The following is a 20,125-nucleotide window of genomic DNA, read 5'->3' as shown; positions in this document are numbered from 1 at the left end:
ATAGCTCATAAAACTGGAATAACTTTTATTAGCTGACTTGTGAAGGCATACATTGTCAGGATGTCAATCTCTACTAAAAAGCAGAGATTGAAAACTGCTTAAAACGTACAACTAAACAAAAAAAAAAAAATGCACCCATTCTCCTTTTTCAGGCAACTATCTGTCTCCAGAAAAAACATATCTATTGGGAGAACTTCGATGCAATAGCAATATCTGGCAACATCAAGGATACAAAAAATGAACAATGTGAAACTATGAGGATTAAACACTAGATGGAGTAGTTGGACTAGAATGAAATTGAGATTTATAAAGCAACTCTAGTAACAGAGCCACTGTAAATATTTTGAAATCAAGGGCTTAGTAGTGAGGCACAGCACATGAGAACACATTCTCCAGGAGAGCCAATTCAGGGAGTTGGATGTATGTTGCTGGATTCTTGCTCTATAAACAGCCACCAGGAGGGTTCTCCCTTCAGTGCCTCTGTTGTGAGGTCCAGAAACCTCAGCAGAAAGAGGTAATAGGCTGGCTCTGGACGTTGCTGAGTGGCAGATACCCCTCAAATAAACAGCAAAGCAGCTTGACACTCTGTGGGAAGGTTCTGCTTCTCTCAGGTGTAAGAAAGGAGGTAACTCTCTCCATGGGCTCCTTCCTCCATCTTCTTTTTTCCCCTCTTTTTCTCACTGTCTTAGGTTGTGATATTTGAGGAGTATTGATACTCCTGCTACCTTAAGTGTGTCTCATGCCCACCCTGCAGCTTATCTCTTAATTCCCAATCCTTGCATAATTCTGTTTATTTTGGGGGCATTGCTGTCTGTCCAACTGCTCACTGAATCTGACTGTAGAGCTGGTACAGCAGAAGAAGTCACCTGATCAAAAACCAGAGAGATGCAGTTTGAGGAGCCTTCAGCCCAGAAAAGAGAAGGTGCTGGGGTGAACCTCTTGTGGCCTTCCAGTTCTCAGAGGGGTCCTGTAAGAAAGAAAAATGGGTATGACGGTGTTCACAGGGGTCTTAGGATGAGGGAAGAGACGAGGATCTGACTCCATGTTTCTGAAGGCTTGATTTATTATTTTATGATATATATTATATTAAAACTATACTAAAAGAATAGAAGAGAGGATTTAATCAGAAGGCTAGCTAAGAATAAAAAAAGAAGGAATGATAACAAAAGCTTGTGGCTCAGGCTCTCTGTCCAAGCCAGCTGACTGTGATTGGCCATTAATTAGAAACAACAACATGGGCCAATCACAGATGCACCTGTTGCATTCCACAGCAGCAGATAATAATTGTTTACACTTTGTTCTTGAGGCATCTCAGGAGGAAAAATCCTAAGGAAAGGATTTTTCATAAAAGATGTCCATGACAGATCGGGACAGAGTTTTCTGCAAGGCTGTTTGTGATGGCGCACGGGGTGATGGTTTTAAGCTAAAAGAGTGCAGATATGTAGATATGCAGATGCCAGAGTAGGCATAAGGAAGAAAGCCTTTAGGATGAGGATGGTGAGACACAGCCAAGGCACAGCAGCTCCCTGTGCCTGCTCTCTGTCAGGAGCTCCCGGTGCCTCACCACAGGGACAGGACAATGGGCAGTCTGTGTGGGAAGCAGGGCTTTGGAGGCCTAAAACAAACTGTCCCCAGGGCCAGGGACAGTGCTGGCCATTCTCTCCCTGGGCAGACAGCCCTGTGAGGACGGCATCTCTTGAGAGCAGCAGTTGGTGAATGAGCTTTTGACCTTTTCAACTTATTGTATTGGTATCTAGCCAAACAATTTGAGTTCATCTGTAGTGTGCAATGCTCAGGAAACAGAGCAGTGACATATATGTTTCCTACCAAGGAATAAACTGCCTTTTGTGGAGGAATAAATCAGGCCTTTGCTGCTGATGGCCAGATGCCCTCCTGCACTATGCAAGCGCTGAGAGGAGCAAAGAAAACCCTAAAGAGGCTCAGAAAGAGGGATGTACAGTTAAAAAATCTTCCATTTTTCTTCCTTTAGGTCAAAAGTAGATCCTAACAGCGTTATTTTTTTGGATGAAATCCTGACCCCAGTGTAGCAGGGGGTTTGACATTGACACCAGCAGGGCCAGCACTTCACCCCATGTAGTTTGGAGTCTTCTTCAGCTTAAAAGACAAAAGCCAAAAGTTTCTCCAGGGATGCTGATCGCCATGTGACAGCCCCTCAGACTCTTCTGAGGGTCATGGTTCTATGATTCTGTGATCCTCAGGCCCAGATTTCCTCCAGGGATTTGTATATTCCTCCCAGGGGACAGAAGCCCAGACCTGGCCATGGCATCATGGCATGCTGTGTCTGCAGCAGCAGTGTGAGCCTGACAAGATGGTCAGGGGGCAGAATCAATGTCCATGGAAACCTGTTTAAAAGATTTTCTCAAAAAAAAAAAAAAAAAGAAAAGGAAGGAAAGCAGTATTTTCATATTCAAATTATAGTGCTCAAGACAACATTTGAGTTCAGTTAACAGGGGTAGATGTTCCTGGACTTTTGGGCTTTCTGGGTTTTTTTTCCCCAGACATTTTTGGTTTTCCTGGACTTTTTGTTTGCTTTTTGTTGGAAAAATAGGATTTCTAGCTGTTTGTTGCTTACAGATCAACGTGGCAGCATGTCTGAGGTCAGGTTCCACTGGCTATAGTCATCAATGCTACAGCTGCCAGTGATCTCTTTCTTCAGAGCTAGGAGACACTGCTGATGGTCAGCAAAGATATTTGGTGAGACAGAACTTGATTTGCTGTGCTAAAGAAAATAATCCTTCTCTGTGAGGGTGACTAGACTTGGGAGCAGTTGCCCAGAGAAATTGAGGAGTCTCCAAACCTGACCGGACGTAGCCCTGGGCAATGCTTAGGCAACCTGAGCAGATCATTGTACTTGCTGGTCTCCAGAAGCCCCATTCAGCCTCGCCACCTCTGTGATCCTGTGATTTTAAACACCCATCTTTTTATTTGCACAAACCTGGGCTGCCTTTTTTAGTGCAGATCCATGCTTCCCTTTGGATCTTTGCCCAACAGCTGCTCACAGCCCTGGTGGCTTTGCAGGTGACTGAGCAGAGGTTTGGCAGAAGCTGATCTCACAGGGTGCCCAGCTGCCTGCTCATCCAGTCTTCTCTCAGGATGCTCATCAGGACAGCATTCAGTTTCCCATGAGAGGGCACTCCACAGGTGGAATGCCTTCTTCCTGTGTTGGTGCTGGGGAAATGTCTCTGTCAACACAGACCAGCTCTCATTATGTGCTTGAGGGACTGCAGTTGCCATTTGCAATAAAAAACCTGCTTACAGCCTGTATCCCGTGACGGTGTTCACAGGGGCTCTTGGATGAGGGAAGAGACGAGGATCTGACTCCATGTTTCAGAAGACTTGATTTATTATTTTATTATATATATTACATTAAAACTATACTAAAAGAATAGAAGAAAGGATTCCGTCAGAAGGCTAGCTAAGAATAGAAAAAGAAAGAATGATAACAAAGGTTTGTGGCTCGGGCTCTCTGTCTAAGCCAACTTGGCTGTGATTGGCCATTAATTACAAACATCCAACATGGGCCAATCACAGATGCACCTGTTGCATTCCACAGCAGCAGATAATCAATGTTTACATTTTGTTCCTGAGGCCTCTCAGCTTCTCAGGAGGAAAAATCCTAAGGAAAGGATTTTTCATTAAAAGATGCCTGTGACAGTATCCTGCTTCCACCTTTCTCTAAGCCTTCAGCAGTGCCAAATCCTCGTGCTGGAGCTCTGTACAAGGGTGAATCCCACAAATTTCTCATTCTTCCTTTCTGCTTCTCTCTCTGTTGTGAAAGTCCTCAAGTCCAGTGGCTGCTTTTGAGTTATTTGGATGGTGCAGTATGGTTTGTTAAATGACACATGTATTTATCCAGTCTTTATGTCATATTCCTTCCCCCAAAAACTGCAGGATCAAAATTTCTCTTTCTCACAGGAAAAGGGAATAAACTTGACCCACATTGAGTCCCGACCTTCCCGCCTCAACAAAGATGAGTATGAATTCTTCATTAACTTGGAAGGCAAGAATGTCCCAGCACTGGACAAGATCATCAAGTCCTTGAGAACTGACATTGGAGCAACAGTCCATGAGCTCTCACGAACAAAGAAGAAGGACACTGGTAAGGATGTGCTGACAAGGTTAACACTGACATGGACTATTTATGTCGCATACTGAAATTACTTATTTTTCCTGTCTCTATTTTTCCTGTACTGTTAACTTTTTCATTTGGGATTTTTGTAGTGTAAATTTTTGCCATGATTCTAAGTCTCCTGTGAAACTAGGGAGGCTCTGCCACCCACTTTGGTGGGAACAGGACTAACTCTCCCTTACTGTAAGAAATCCCAGGGAATTGCAGTTCTGCCTTTGGAGGGAAATAAGGAAAGATTTTTTTGAGTTGCTCCTGCTCCTAATTCTCAGAGATTTGCTGGAGTTGAGGCTGCTTGGTGCAGTGGTGGCTGCCTAGCAGATAGTCTGAGACAGACTTAAATGCCTCCTCAGATAACAGATGTGATTTTAATAGGATTTCAGACTTTAAATACTTTAGGCCTGGATCTTCCTCTTCCTTCCTAGGAACAACATGAAAGGACATTAATACCTTCTTGAGATCAGTACTGGTAATCCTTTTACCGTTTCCTTTGTGTCCTACCCATGACATTACATTTGAAGATGAAAAAGGAGAAGGCAGATTCTCTTTGGAGTCAGTTTTCTCCATTCATAGACAAAGGGACAAAAGGTTGATTAGGTGATTTATGATCATGTCAGATCGAAGAGGTTCACTTTTGGGGGCTTTTTTTATTTCCAGAAGAAAGCTACAGGATCTACCAGGGCTTAACATTCATTTCTCTAGTTAGTATGAAGAAAGTAATAAAGAAGTTTATGAAATAATAAAGTGGTCTATAAAAAACTTATAGACAGAGTGTGTAGCGTATGCCAGAGTCAGACAGAGATACAGCTCTAAATATCATCCAGAAAGTCTTGCATGTGAAATTCTGACCTCACAGAAGTCAAAACTCCTGTGGTCAGCTGTAGGATTAGGATTTCACTGCATGTTACTGTGTTGATCAAAGGAGTTTTTGAGCTAGATTATCCTGTCAGCTTCAAAAAGGGATTTGATCCTCTTCTGTCTGAGAGGATAACTTGTGTTTGTTAGTTTCAGCAATTCAGAAATATTATAAAATGGGAACAATTTATTGCCAGGGAGACAGAGGAAGATTGATATTTCTTCTTGCCCTTTCTCATTTTTTTTTCAATTTCAACTCCTCTCATGAGCAATAAGGATCCAGTCAAACTGAAATCCTCCAAGGGCCATATTTTGAAAGGTCAAACAAGCCCTGCTTAGGGGATGAACTGTGGGTGGCAAATCCTGGGCAGAGAGAGATGGGAACAGCCCGAGCTGTAGGAAGTGTGGTGAGATGCTGTCCTTTATCAGGGATGGCATTAACAAATAACAGGCCTTGTGGTGCCTTTTGGGCCAGCTTGTCTTTCAAATGAATCCTCCTGGCAAATCTGGTCACAGTCCACAGATGTGCCTGTGTGAAATCTTATTCCCAAATCACAGAACAAGGGCGCTGTGCCTCCAGGGAGCACAGCCTCAGACAGATGGTTTATGGGGATGTTGCCACACTTGTCTCACACTTGGGCAGGTAAAGGCTGGGAAGGTTTTCTTCCAGAGGCAATCTGGGATCCCATGGGGCTGATTCTTTTGCTGCAGCCTAGGATGCTGTCATTTCTTCCCTGCAAAGGATTCATTTTGCTCCTGCTCATGATTTGAGAAAGAAAAACCATAGTTTTCTGTTTCCTCTGGAAAGAACACAGTCCCTTTTTTGGGGCACTGTTTTGTTGGCACTCAGAGGAAATTTCTGTATTCTGTCCCTTCTGTATATTAACATATAAATATATGTATGTTTAACATACATATATTATATGTATGTTAAACATGGTGTGTATGTGATTTATTGGGCAAGGGATAAGTGAATGGCCCCTTTCCTTTCCTTTCCTTTCCTTTCCTTTCCTTTCCTTTCCTTTCCTTTCCTTTCCTTTCCTTTCCTTTCCTTTCCTTTCCTTTCCTTTCCTTTCCTTTCCTTTCCTTTCCTTTCCTTTCCTTTCCTTTCCTTTCCTTTCCTTTCCTTTCCTTTCCTTTCCTTTCCTTTCCTTTCCTTTCCTTTCCTTTAACTGCTTTTAGTATCTTTTCTTAATGCAACATTTAATTGACACATTCCAATAGTTACAAATATCAGATTTGGATCAGCAGTGTAATTTTAGGTGAGAGCAGGCCAGCAAAGTGCTCTAAATCCAAATGTAGCTTTGGAGCTTCAGATGAGAAGGGCTGGCAGCTGCTGAGCCAAAAGCTCTTTGTGTATGTGGAAAGATTTGTTGTATAAACACAGTGCATCTCCTAGTGGCTCTTTTTGGGAACAAGATGGTAGCTGCAGTCCACTTGGAGCCCATGAATAAAAATAATTAAATATTATTCTGTTGCAGCATTAGGGAAATGCAGACAATTTATTGCATTTCTGAAACAAGCTGGGAGCTGAGGATCTGTAGGGCCCTTGTTTGCCAGACCCTGAGGCTAGCCAGAGCATTTGAGAGTGTTTAAAAAAGGGCTAAACCTGGGCCTTGAACTGCTATAAATTGCATAGACCTGTCTTTGACCCTCCTCACAATGGTCCAAGTGGAGGATTCTGCAGAAGTCCTGCTCTGCTGCCTCTCATTTAAATGGCTCATTAGCATTCTGCTCAGCGTTTGACCCCACAGTAATTTGGTCACCACTTGGGTGTCCAGCACCATCCCATACATGCTGCTGTTCCACTTACAGACAAATCAATATTTATTGCTGATCAGCCCACGTTGGCTCCTCAGACCCTGACAGAGGCCCAGTGTTGCAGGAGCTGGCCCTGGCAGTTCATTAATGGCTGTGCAGACAGACAGACACAGAGTCTGGCTGCAGGAGGATGCTGCAAACAGAACACGGGATAGATTCAGCCAGGGGCTAATTTGATTTCATCTTTTGAATAGTTTCTGGGAGGGCTGGGGACAACGTCCTGGCACATCACGTTTAGGCAGAAGACCCACCAGTCCCCTTTTTTCACCCTGGCCCTTGGTGTGAAGGCTGTATGGACTTGGTGCAGTGTTTGCCCCAGAACTGTGCTCAGTCTTTGATTCTTGTTTCCATGAGAGCTGAGAAAGCTCAGCACTTTCCAGGACCCAACCCAACAACTTGGGCTGGTGCAAGCAGCACTAAGTCTCCTTGGGATTTCCCTTCCTCAGCCTGCCATGTCCATCCAGCTCTGCAAGCTCAGAGCTGCTCTCATTTATCCCCTGCTGGTGTTTGGGTAGGCAGGATCAGGACTTGGTGCCAGGAAGATAAGTTGCTTCTCCCATTAAGGGAAAAATCAAATCACCCATCTCCACACCCAGGACTGACACCACATCAGCCTGGAGTCAGTTTTTCCTCGAGCCTTTAATGAAGTCTGCACCAAGTACTACTGCAATCTTGAGAATAAGATATTTAATGAAAGTAATGAAAGTCAGCAATGGTTCAAACCTGGCCCAGTGAGACCTTTTTGATTCAGGCCAGCAAAGCCCTACAGACATCTCTGCCAAAATCCAGTGCAGAATTCAGCCCCCACCAATTTTTCTACACAGCTTGGACCTTCCAGGTCATGGTGCATCCCTGAAAAGGGTGGTTTTCTCTCTAATACAGACGAATCCTTTGCTGTGGGGCTGCCAGACAGCCTTTTTTCCTCAGTGCCTAACATAAAACCTTTACCAGTGTGCCTCACCCCAGGCTGGTAGTGGGGAGTGCGAAGCACAAAACAGTGAAGCGATTCCCCACCATCACACAAGGGTCGGTGATACAGCCAGGAGACAAGCCCAGGTGGAAAGTGGGCAGGACATAGTGTAAGTAGTGACTATTCTCTATAAATCAAACACACTTTTTCTACTCTCCCCTGTGACTAGTTTAAGTGAAGGGGTTTGGGGTGCAGGAAACTTTCTGGCAGCGAGGGGAGAGAGTGTTTCTGGAGCAAATAGGATAACCAGCGATGCATCCAGCAGCGCAGAAACCCATCTGGGGACCTTCCCGGGTCTGCTGCTGCCATCTAGTGACTCGCTCAGGTCTGGATTTTAGGGCAAGGGAAGCGAGAGCATCCTGGAGAAGGGCGGACCAAATCCCCCTTCTGCCGGGCAGGGAAGGGTCCCTGCATCCCGGGATGCTCAAGCAAACAAATGTGCAGGCTGCCAGCACGGAGCCAGGCTGGATGGGACAGGATCTGTGGTGTGGGCTCTCTCTCTCAGCCTGGGGCCCCAAATCGAGCCCTGTAAAGCTGCTGCTGCTCCAGCACCTCTGTGCAGGTGCCTCGCAGGAACCCAGTGTGCTACAAGTGCCCTCTGTGCTGTGAGGCTCGGCACAAAGCTGAATACTCCTGGAGACAGAGATCTTCTTATCCTGCAGGTGGTCCATGAGGTCTGGGATGAGCCCCATCACCAGGGCACTGCAGGGAACTCATTCAGCAGCTGCTGGCCCAGGATCAGGTTCACTTGGCAGAGCCCCCAAAATAAGATGGGGAGGTATGGCCCGGCAGCAGAGCTCCCAGCTGAGCAGAGAGCCACAGAGGGGAATCAGCTGTTTGCCAAGCACTGGCTGGGCAAGCAACACCCATTTTCCACCAGAAAGTCTCTCGAGGAATTGCAAACTTTTTACTGATAGAGGCTGCCCCTGCTCAGTCCCCTGTATTGAATTGCCATGGAGAAGCTTGACTTACCCTTTTTATCTCAACACATCACATCTGGAAATCCCTGTGATTCTTCATTGCCTTGCACCTTATATCCTGTAATGAGAGGGTCACAAGTGCATTACACTCTGTGTGCTCACCATGGTCCCTTCTCACATGGCTGTGCCTGGGACAGTGGGTATAGCACATGAGTTACAAGTCAATAGAGAACCAGACCAAGAAAGTTAATCAAGTTAATGCATAATTCTGTAATGACTGCAGTGATACAGTGCTAGTCTGAGGTATTAGGATGCCATTTGTTGCTTTGTTTCAGAATCCTAGCACAAGTGGTGCCACCAAGTAGATCTTAGAAAGAGTGTTTCAGACAGTACAAAAATTCTTTATCCTTGTTGTGGAGTTTCTTGTGGTTCCTTTGGAGGGGATGATTCTCACTTATTGTGAATTTTTTTTGCATTTTGATAAGCCAAGACACCAGAAGTAATATACAGAAAATCATGAACATTACAAGCCAGCTCTGCACCAAGGTTCAGATGCTCTTGATGTTCTGTATTCTCCCAACAGTGTGAAACAATCACAAATTCAAGACAACTTGCTTGGTTTGTTCTTGTTTTGATTATGGGCAAAAGGACTGAAAGAACTTAGCCCCTTGCCTATGTTTCTTATATATATGATGAAAAGATGAAAATATCAGAAGGGGGCCAAAAATCAAGTAACAAAGGATACCAGTCTCTATTTCTTTTCTCTTTTGCAGTACCGTGGTTCCCAAGAAGTATCCAGGAGCTGGACAGGTTTGCCAACCAGATCCTAAGCTATGGAGCAGAATTGGATGCTGATCATCCTGTAAGAATTTTTTTAGCAATTTCTCTAGTTAATGGCACTGATGTTTCTCTCATTTAAGTTTGCTCTTTTTTAATACAGATCTAGTAGACTAAATTTCACTTGGTGCAGGACAAGAAGACTATCACATTTCTAGGGTTATAATCAGCCCAATCCCTCGTTATGGAGTAAATCAAACCAAAGGTTGCTATAATTGAGCAAATGCCATGAGATCTTAAAAGTTGTAGTGGTTTTCAGAGCACAAGGCCACCACAAGGACACATCTAATCTTCCCAGGAGGCTCTGATGTAGTGATTCCAGGCTCACTTTGTGTATCACTAACAAGGAAAAGAAGTAACATGGCATAGCACAGAGAAAGAAAGACTTTTTTGATTCTTGATTACATACACATGATTTAGCTCAGTGTATTGTTACGTGGATACTAAATCTGACATGGTACTTTTAAGGTGACATGGACATGACAAAAGAAAATGTTCTTGGTTCAAAAAGTTTATGGTTTAAATGGTAGCATCAGAAAGTTCTGTTCATTGACTTAGCTGATAAAAAAAATGTTTTGTGGTTTTTCAGTTTTGTTCAGATACAAGAATATTTTCTGCCTCTATTCCCTCTCCAAGCAAACAACAACTTACTTTCATTTGTCAAAACACACTGAGTTCCATGCAGCGCACCAGAAATTGCTGCTATTAGTTTAATTGAGATAGGATGATTATAAATAAATTACATGCAGTGCACCAAAAATTGCTGCTATTAGTTTAATTGAGATGGGGTGATTAGTCATTCACTACCTATTGCTTAATTCAAGACGTGTTATGTACCATGCACAATGATTCATGATGTTCACTGTGGTCATATGAGAGGCAGGATGAAAGGAGGTACACTGAGCCAATGGCCCCCTTGTGTGTCATGTGGGAATAGACCAGGATTGTATTTGAAAAAAGAACCAAGAAAAAAAAAAAAGAAAAGAAAAATATATAAAAAGAAATGAAGTGTCTTTCCTTCAGTTCCTAGAATTAGTTAGTGAGCACTTGTGCCTTAAAAAAAGCAAGCCAGCTGCTGGGGTAAATAGATGACAGTCCATAGAGTGCAGAAAAAGATAAATTAAAGGAGCCTGTGTTTTTAGTAAAGTGATGCGTGGAATTTAATCACAATGACCTCCCTGACAGGTTAACCTTGGACAGTGCATTTTTTTAGCCATTGGCTGTCCCTTTTTGATTCACACTTGTGAATTTACACTCTGCTTCAGCTGCCTCCTGTACTTGGCTGTGTTTTGTGGCCCCTCAGTCCAGTTGTGCCATTGAGCACTAGGAGATGCATTTATGGATCTCTGGATCACTGCATTTATGCTGCAGTGCCCAGGGAGCTGTTCCTGTTTGCCCTGCAGAAGGGCATCCTAGCTTGGAAGGGAGGATGTTTCTGCACTCCAGGTGGTGAAGGCACTCCTGCTCCTGAGGATCTTTTAGTCCAAACAGCAGGCACACTGGGGTGGGAGAAGGGTTATCCTAGATGAAGATTTAGAGGTTTTATTTCTTATCCTTGGTTTTATTGCTAATTAGCTGCAAAGGTCAAGCTCCCAGCCACAAGGTCTATTAGACATTCTTTGTAGTCATTAATTGCTTTCAAATGGTTGAATTTGTACTACAAATAGGGGGTTTTGGCCTGCTAAGTGGCTACTGATCCTCCAGAAGTTTGAAAATGAGCACTTTTAAGTGTGGTTCATGCTGAAAATATGCCTAAAAGGTCCGATTGAGTTGATGAATGTGTTTCTAATATGTTTTGATTCTGGTTCTCTAGAGCAGCTCGGCTGTGCCAGGCACAGCAACAAGCTTCAAGGGAAACCAGAAGGGCATGGTTATCCAAGTACTGATAATTCTGGGATGCTCTTGCCAGGGGCACCTTGTTGTTGCTGTAAAGGAACGTTTCCCTATCTTATAGGAACTGGAAATGAGAAAAAGAAAGGATTTATGGTGGGGCAGGGGTGGTGAGAGACTGTTGCTGCGCAGGGAGGCAGCCCAGGAAGGAGCTCTGCCCTGGCTGAGTGGAGCCTGGCAGAACAGAGGCAGCTTTCCCACCTGTAGCCATGGCATTTTCTGAAAAATCCTTTCCTTAAGATTTTTTCTCCTGAGAAGCTGAGAGGCCTCAGGAACAAAATTTAAGCAATGATTATCTGCTGCTGTGGAATGCAACAGGTGAATCTGTGATTGGTCTCGTGTGGTTGTTTCTAATTAATGGCCAATCACAGTGAGCTGGCTCGGACCCTGTGTCCGAGACACAAGCTTTGGTTATAATTCTTCCTTTTATATTCTTAACTAGCCTTCTGATGAAATCCTTTATTCTATTCTTTTAGTATAGTTTTGATATAATATATATCATAAAATAATAAATCAGCCTTCTGAAACATGAAGTCAGATCCTCGTCTCTTCCCTCATCCCAAGACCCCTGTGAACACTGTCACACCCACTGACCTTGCTGCCCTTCTGGGATGCACCAGCCATGCCTGTGGGTGCTCACTGATGGGAAGGCTCTTCACCTTTTTCCTTTACTGACCATTTTGCATGGACTGAGCATCAGTGTTTCTCTGCAGGGGTTCAAAGATCCCGTGTACCGGGCCCGGAGGAAGGAGTTCGCGGATATCGCCTACAACTACAGACAGTGAGTACCCACGGCATGGGACAGACCAAGCCCTCATCTCCTGCCCTCATCTCCTGCCCTCTCCTAGGCTGCTCACCCTGCTGCCTACCCCTGCTTTTCCACAAGCATCCTCCTGCTGTTGGCTTTTCTCTGCCACGTGTTTAAATCTTCCTGTTCACGCATTTATCCCCAAATCACAGCCAAACAAAGGTAAATTGTTCCAGGCACACGTTTAGAAGAGACATCATCTCCCTTCTCTCCCCACAACACCCCTCTTTCCCAGCTTTGTTGTCTAATTGAGCAGCAGGCTGTTGCTGCTACAAAGGCCTGAGCATTGAATAAATCTGGTATTCCCCATTAAACCAGGGCTGGGGGAGGAGTGCCTATCATTAACATTAAAGCAGGATCTGCATACACTATTAAAATAATGAATAACATATGGTTCTGATGCTAATCCAGCGTCTGTTACCCTACTTTTATCATGTCTAATCCAGCTGCAATCAGCAATTTAGGCTTTCATTTCCCAAGAAAAATAAATTAATAGAGATGATAAATTCAGTTAGAGCTTATTTGATTGCTTTCAATGATCAGATCTGGAGGAGAAAAAATTCTGTTTCCAGAGACACTTGTGTGTGTAGATCAGTACTACTGGGCTTGATTCTTCCTGGGACTGGTAAAAACTGTTTGCAAAGTAAAATTAACATATATTGTAAATTTTGGGCTACAATTTGCAATTAATATCTTTGCAAGATAGCCCTTGAGCCAAAGAGCTAAGAATGTAATCACAAAAGGAGAGACAAAATTGGATTGGTTTATGGAAAGTACAAAATGTCAGGTGAAAAAAGTCAGAAATCCAGTTTATAGCCAGAAAATTTGGATAAGATTTTTGTGTCTAGATGTGAGCAGATCTAATGTCCATTCCTAGATGTCCCACAGAAGATACAGAGAAGTGGACAGGAGGAGAGGCACAACCAAAGTTATCAGGCTTCACTGAAAAGGAAAGGGTTCTTAAGTTGTGAAGGTGCTACACAGCTGCCACAGTGAGATGGGCCAGTGGTTGCTTGCCTTGTATTCTTCCTAACATTAATTTAATCCTCTTCTCTATCCCTTCTTTTGCATCTGTTCTGTACTCTTTCTTTGTGCTGTTTGCCCCTACTTTGCCTTTGCTTTTCTTGCCTTCTCTCATGATAGATTAACCCACTGTTTTTTGTTGAATGCCCAATTTCCCTGATTTCTCTTTGCTTTTAGCTTCCCTCCTTCCTCTGCCTTACTTTGCTTCTGACCCCATTGATCCCTATAATTTTTTTAATTGAAATTTGAAAAGTTTTAAAGTCATAGCTTCCCCCAGTAGTCCTGGAAGGTCAAAAGAAACCACCTGGAAGGTGGTTGAGGATTATTTAGGAGTGCTATAGGAACGAAAATCACCCGGCAAGCCTCATAATTCAACATGATGTTTAAAGCTCCACAGATCAAGGAGAGCTGATACAGAGAGACAGAAGGTGATGGTTCTCCAGAGGAGCTGCCCTGAGGCTCAAGAAAAAAGAAACAGAGAAAGTGGGAGATGGTGGGGTGTCATCAAGAGTTTAACAATGGGTCTCTGGGGTTTGGAAAGCTTCAGCATTGTTCCAGCAGTGTTGTTAAACCTATTAAGTTACTTAAACCCCTTTGATTATCTCAAAGCTGCTGGATTCACCTATGGCCTTAACATTATTGCTAAGGAATTGGTTGTTCACAGGAGGCCAAACTGCGCTGCTTGTGATGGATAACTCCTGTTAGCTTCAACATGAGCTAAGCACGTGGAGGCCTGAGGGTGGGATTTAACTCATAATTGCTCCTTACAATTCTAAAAAGTCAAACTGGCTGGAGTCTGCATCTGTTACGGCACAGAGCACAGATCAGAATTTCTCTGTCACTGCAGCAGAGTTTTATGGAGCTGATGGTTTCATGTTTTTACAAAAAACATTAATGAAATGCTCACTAGAGCAAGAAGTAAAACAGCTTCTTCATATCAAGAAAGAAAAAACAAATTGAAACCAACAGCGAGCAAGTATTTTTAGAAGAACACCTTTAAAAGACAAATGAGCACTGATTTATTTTTAACACAATAATGCAAGGAGCTGTCTAAAGGCCATTATCTCAGCCAAGGTCATTAGAGCCTTTCCAGACACTTCCTAGGGACAAGTGAGGTTCCTTTTGCACTTGCACATCAACCCAAAAGCAGCTCCTCTCCTGCACCAGCAGCTCCTGCCCAGTCCTAGTAAGGCTGCAACATGAAGCAGAATAACAAAACTGTTTTGAAAATGGAAAGTGGGAAAGGACAAAGAGCATGTTGATGGCATAAGACATTTTCTGTGGCTGCTATTGAGGACATCCATTTTCTTTCTAGTGGCCAACCTATTCCTCGTGTCACCTATACGGAAGAAGAAAGGAAAACTTGGGGCACTGTCTTCAGGGAGCTGAAGAGTCTGTATCCAACTCATGCTTGCTATGAACACAACCACGTGTTCCCACTGCTGGAGAAGTACTGTGGCTACAGGGAGGACAATATTCCCCAGCTTGAAGATGTTTCAAATTTCTTGCAGAGTAAGTTTGAAGCCCCTAAAAGAACCAAATGAAATGAAAGGCCTCAGCTATCAGTGGGGGTGGTGCTTCCAGAGAAGGAAAAACAATCCTTGATTTAGCAAAGGTTCCCTAAGATGTTTGGGCACATCACTTAGCCTGTGTCCTAGGTCTTTCTCTAATGCTTCTGGGGATACAATGGGACAAATGCTCAGATACTGTGCTGGTGGTATTCCTGGGCAGAAAATTGCCTGGAATTAAACTCTATTTAACATAAGGAGGTGAGAAACAACTGCTCACTTTGAAAATTTAAAAAGATTTATTAAACCTTAACAAAAATGTAACAGAAGGACCATATAAGGAAAAATTCACTGGGAACTGCTCGTGTGCATAACATGTGGCTGGTTCATCTTCAAGACGGATGCTCAGTGTTTTATACCCCTGGGGTTGCATCAGCCAGCCCTGGCCCCTCCCAAAGTCTGACAGTCAGCTCTTCTTTGCCATTTATTAGTGGAGATGCTTTCTTGTACCTTGATTGGAGGTCAGGTGTTGCCTTTCCACACCCCCTAAGAACCAAGCTTTTCCATTCCCCACTGCCCCATGCCAGGGACACCTGTGCAGCTTCTTTGTACCTGTCCTGGACAAACCAGGGGCAGAAAGGGAACGATGGGGAGAACAGAGGACATCTAAACTACAATAACATAATTGTACATCATTAAAGCTTTTCTTAATATTCACACAATAGTTATCTTTAATTGCGAGAGCAAATAATCTCATTATCCATCTATAACAAGGAGATTAAAGAAAAAACCAAAACAACAGCCATCAACAAACTTTTCCCTCTCTAAGGAGTCTGGATGGGGATAAATCAAGCACAGAGCTGTTTTTAAGGTGCTGTCTGTCTGTCCCTTCAGGCTGCACTGGGTTTCGGCTGCGTCCCGTGGCCGGCTTGCTCTCCTCCCGGGATTTCCTGGCGGGGCTGGCGTTCCGCGTGTTCCACTCCACGCAGTACATCCGCCACGCCTCCAAGCCCATGTACACCCCGGAGCCGTGAGTACCCCGCCACACCGAGGGTGTCAGGCTGCTGCACACCACCAGCAGGCTCAGACCAGCTGGGAAAGCTGCCTGGGGCTCCTGGGAACAGGGCTAAGGGAGAGCAGCCAAGGATCTGCTTTCTTCTGGAAACGTTTATGGAGCGTTTCTAGTGTGTTTAACAGTCTGCATCCACTTCTGCAAGTTCTCCTGGGGCACACAAGAGAGTTTTGCTTGTGTGGTGGCTGGGATGCAAGAGAGCAGTGTGCAAGGGCACTTAGCTCTTAGCACCCAAGTAGTGCAGCAAGGACATAACCTGCTGCAAGCAAGCTTCTGGCAGTAAGACAGGAGAAGCCCAGGCTCCTCAGAAACTCAGAACCCATCTCTTTTTAATTTTGGAGTGTTTCTCTCTGTCCCTATCTGTTGGGAAGGATGAAACAGGAAACCCGTATTATAAATATGATTGTCTGACAAAAGATTTTGAGACTATGGAAACTATAAGTGAGATTGAAATGAAAACAAGCTTTGAGATACCTTAGTTGCTGAACAACTGGAAAACAATGGTGTGGCTGGACTGAAGGTGATTCCCTTTTGATGAAACAAGACCCTCTGCTTGCAGACAGGCCCAAGGGTCAGAGCAGACCCTACTAGCTTGGCAGAAGGGGTCCAAAGAGGAGTTTTTAGGGTTTAAAATGCGACACAGTATGGTAATGTAGTGATTCTTATAGGCTGTATGTAAATGCTATAGGATTTGTATCTTGTACTAGATTGGTTAGTGAGAATCAGAATATTCAACACAGAAGAAGATTTATGGTATTGTAATGGGAACTTTGCTCTCTTATGCTTTTGCTGTCTTACCCTTTTTACTCCGTTACACTCTTACTCACTTTCCCTCTCATCCTCTCTACCCCTCTCTTCTCTCGGGCCTGCTCCGAGCTGAGGCTGGCAGCTCCAAGCAGGGCCCTGCACCCAGGCCCTCTGCAATAAACCCCAAATTCCACAACCTGACTTCAGAGATCTCTCATCTCCATCCATACTGACTGTCCTACCCCCCCCCCAACGCTCCTACACCTTTCCGCTGTCCTTTTCCACTTGCCACTTTAAAAGCAGATGTCTTATTCTGTTTCATATTGTTGCAATTCTTCCTTGTTTTTTTTTTTTTGCTTCCTACTTTCCACAAACTCTTTTTCCTTTCTTTTATCTTTTTTTGATTATTCTGATTTTCTTTCCTGCTTTTGTTTACCCAATTGTCAGGCTGAAATGTCTTTTTTCTTCCTTTATTTCTTTTTCGGACATGTTATCCCCTTCTTCTTCCCATCTCACCAAATCACTTGTCCGTATTTGAAAAAATCTAACAGTCCCTGCTGCTGAGGGATGTATGATGCAAAAACACAGAAAACCCTGGGGTTTGCAAGCATTTCTACCACAGAAATAATTTCAGAGCAAAATGTTTTCCTAGGAATGATATCTGCTGGTAGGAGCAAATGCACTGTGCTCTTGACAGTGTGCTGGCTCTAGGGCATTCTTCCAGCATTGCTGGACTTTTCCTGAATCACAGTTATTCAGATGTCATATTTTCCTGCAGTGATATTTGTCATGAGCTGCTAGGACATGTGCCTCTCTTTGCTGATCCCAGTTTTGCTCAGTTTTCCCAGGTAAGTTATTCAGTGGTAATATTATGTACATAATTAAACACACAGTAATTTAGAGGATGATCCAAGAGCTATGAAGGGTGGTGCAGATTCACCTTTAATCATACTGTGTAATGAGGCTAAGGTGGTTTATTTATTGCTTGAAATCTGGACACAATTCACAGAGGTAAAAACATAAAGTCCAACTCCAAACATGATCTTGTGTGAGTTGCTTTTTGACAGAACCTGTGAAGCAATAATTTTAAAACCTTCCTGCAGATGTTGATCCTTCTGAGTGAAGTCATATAACTCATGAGTCAGATGGATTATTACCTCATGATGACATTCAAATGTTAGGGAAAATGGAGATTTTGTTTTGTTTTCTGTTAAAATGACATTGGGGGCTGAGTGAGGTGTGGAACTGTCTCAGCTGTAAGCAGGGGAGAAGGCTGGAGAGGAGAGTTCTTTTTGGGAGTGTTAATGTCTCTGGAAAAGAAGCCAAACCCTGGTGAAGCAGTAAACTTTTGGCTGCATCCTACCAGAAAACATGGAAATACACAAAGAGAAAGGCATAAAAACAGAAAACTTGGAAATACACAGAGAGAAAGACATAAAGGCTGAAAAAGGGAAGGGAGGAAGGGAAGGGAGGGAGGGAGGGAGGGAGGGAGGAAGGAAGGAAGGAAGGAAGGAAGGAAGGAAGGAAGGAAGGAAGGAAGGAAGGAAGGAAGGAAGGAAGGAAGGAAGGAAGGAAGGAAGGAAGGAAGGAAGGAAGGAAGGAAGGAAGGAAGGAAGGAAGGAAGGAAGGAAGGAAGGAAGGAAGGAAGGAAGGAAGGAAGGAAGGAAGGAAGGAAGGAAGGAAGGAAGGCTGGCTTGATGTAACATCTCAAAAGACAAAAGTCAGTTTGATCTCGTTGGCAAGTTTTCAGTATTGCCTTTAGGCTTTGCCCTTTCTCAGAACTGATGTTTCCTCCCAGATAAGCCCTGTACCTTGGCTTACAAGGATTTGACATGGTGATAAACTGCTCTAATGCCTTTGGTGTGTGTGGGAAGAGCCCTCTGAGTTCTGCACTATGCAGTCCTCACTAGAGCAAATCAAGGAAGGAACCTGGCTATATGTAGTCTCATGGGTTTGTCTTTTGAATTCAACTATTGCATGCCTCCTGGAAAAATCTCCATTAGCTCCCAAGGTATGAATAAGCTCTTTCAAATCATGCCCTGTCATTCAGAAAAAATAGCTCATTCAAGGCTCCAGGAAAACTCCTTTAATCAGGACCCATCAAAACAAAGAGAAATACATAAGGTGTGTAGGTGTGATTGATTTGCCTCCTTTTGTCCCTATCATTCATTGTAGGCTTGATCAAAAGCCTGTCAAAGCAAGAGGAAAATTTTATTTGACCTCAATGGGCTTTGTACCAGGCACAAAGGATCATGCCTTGTAAATGACATTTGGACAAGACCCTTTGTTCATTTTTGGAGAGATTTCTGGTTTAAAATTGATCTTGCATGATAGCAACATGTCCTGTAAACATTTGTGTGTGGTAGTAGGCAATGGTAACATTTAAAATGTGAGCAATTACATAAGATGGGCAGGAAGAATGTTTGCAATAAACAGCTTGAAGAATAATGGTTTATTGTTACAGGAAATTGGACTGGCATCTCTGGGAGCTCCAGATGATTTCATCGAGAAACTTGCCACGGTAATTTAATAAATGAGGGCTCAATTTTCCAAAGCTCCCTGTGCTGTCTTAATTCTGCTGCCACTGAAGTCACTGATAGAACTCCCATAGAGCTGAATGGGATCAGAGTGAAGACCACGATTGGAAAACCCTACCCTGAAACAGTTGCACTAAAGGAAAAATAGCTTTGGCACCCCTTATTCAAAGTGACAGTTGTGATTAAACACAGAAGCCCAAATGAGATTTCCTCCAGCACAAACACATTGGGCAAGAAAAGATTGTATGTTGCTACATCCCCACAGGAAATTTCAAGAAGCAGCTTCTGTAGCTATTTCACCTTCAAGCATCTCTTCCACTTTGCCAACACAGAATACACTTTGTATTCAACACAGATCACCTGGATAGCTACTCTGAGACTACTGAGACCCAGAGTTGAAAACTGTGAATAAAACTGGGGGTGTTGCTCTGAGTTTAGTGCTTCCAGTGCCAAATGGAGGGCACCTGGGCAAAGAATTCCACCAGCTTTGACACTTGTGATAGATGGGGTATTTTTTTCTGAGCCAGGGCAGGTATCCTTTCAAAAGGACAGACCCAGGAGTCAAATTAGGCCGCTCACCACCTTCCTTCTCTATTGCACCAACAGCCTGGTCACGCCGCTGCTGCAGTCAGATTCCCTGTGTGAAACAGGACTCAAACTTTTCTAAAATAAGGTTCAAACTTCCACTGGGTTGGCCAGCCAAAATAAAGCTTTATTGCTATAATTTCATTGCTCCTGCTGACAAAGATAAGCACAGTAAAACACAGCTTTGTTTGTCATGGAACTGAACTGATTCTCAGGCACAGAGAATCTAGTACTGTGCTTCTCCTAGGAGAAGAATTTCAGTCTGAAGGGACATTTATTGCATTTATTCACTTGAATTTGACACACAACACCATCTTATATAGAAATGAAAACTTTAAATGTATTCAAAATAAATGGTGTACTTTTTATCTAGTAATAATAAGTTTCTGTCTCATTTTCTTTCCA

At 43.6% G+C, this 20,125-nt stretch overlaps 1 protein-coding gene across 1 annotated transcript in view; it reads left to right on the top strand.

The window, feature by feature from the left end:
* The window catches only part of PAH (phenylalanine hydroxylase), a 36,434-nt gene that overhangs the window by 10,927 nt on the left and 5,382 nt on the right, over positions 1-20,125 (top strand). Inside the window, exons 3-9 of the mRNA XM_059472509.1 lie at positions 3,937-4,120; positions 9,487-9,575; positions 12,154-12,221; positions 14,587-14,783; positions 15,674-15,809; positions 17,377-17,446; positions 19,063-19,119. Coding sequence (XP_059328492.1) covers positions 3,937-4,120; positions 9,487-9,575; positions 12,154-12,221; positions 14,587-14,783; positions 15,674-15,809; positions 17,377-17,446; positions 19,063-19,119 — 801 coding nt within the window. The remainder of the gene's footprint in view (positions 1-3,936; positions 4,121-9,486; positions 9,576-12,153; positions 12,222-14,586; positions 14,784-15,673; positions 15,810-17,376; positions 17,447-19,062; positions 19,120-20,125) is intronic.

This window comes from Ammospiza nelsoni, chromosome 5 (assembly GCF_027579445.1).
Source record: "Ammospiza nelsoni isolate bAmmNel1 chromosome 5, bAmmNel1.pri, whole genome shotgun sequence".
In the NCBI taxonomy this organism is placed as follows: Eukaryota; Metazoa; Chordata; class Aves; order Passeriformes; family Passerellidae; genus Ammospiza; species Ammospiza nelsoni.
The sequence above is the reverse complement of the archived record's forward strand: the minus strand, read 5'-3'. Positions and strand labels throughout refer to the sequence as shown.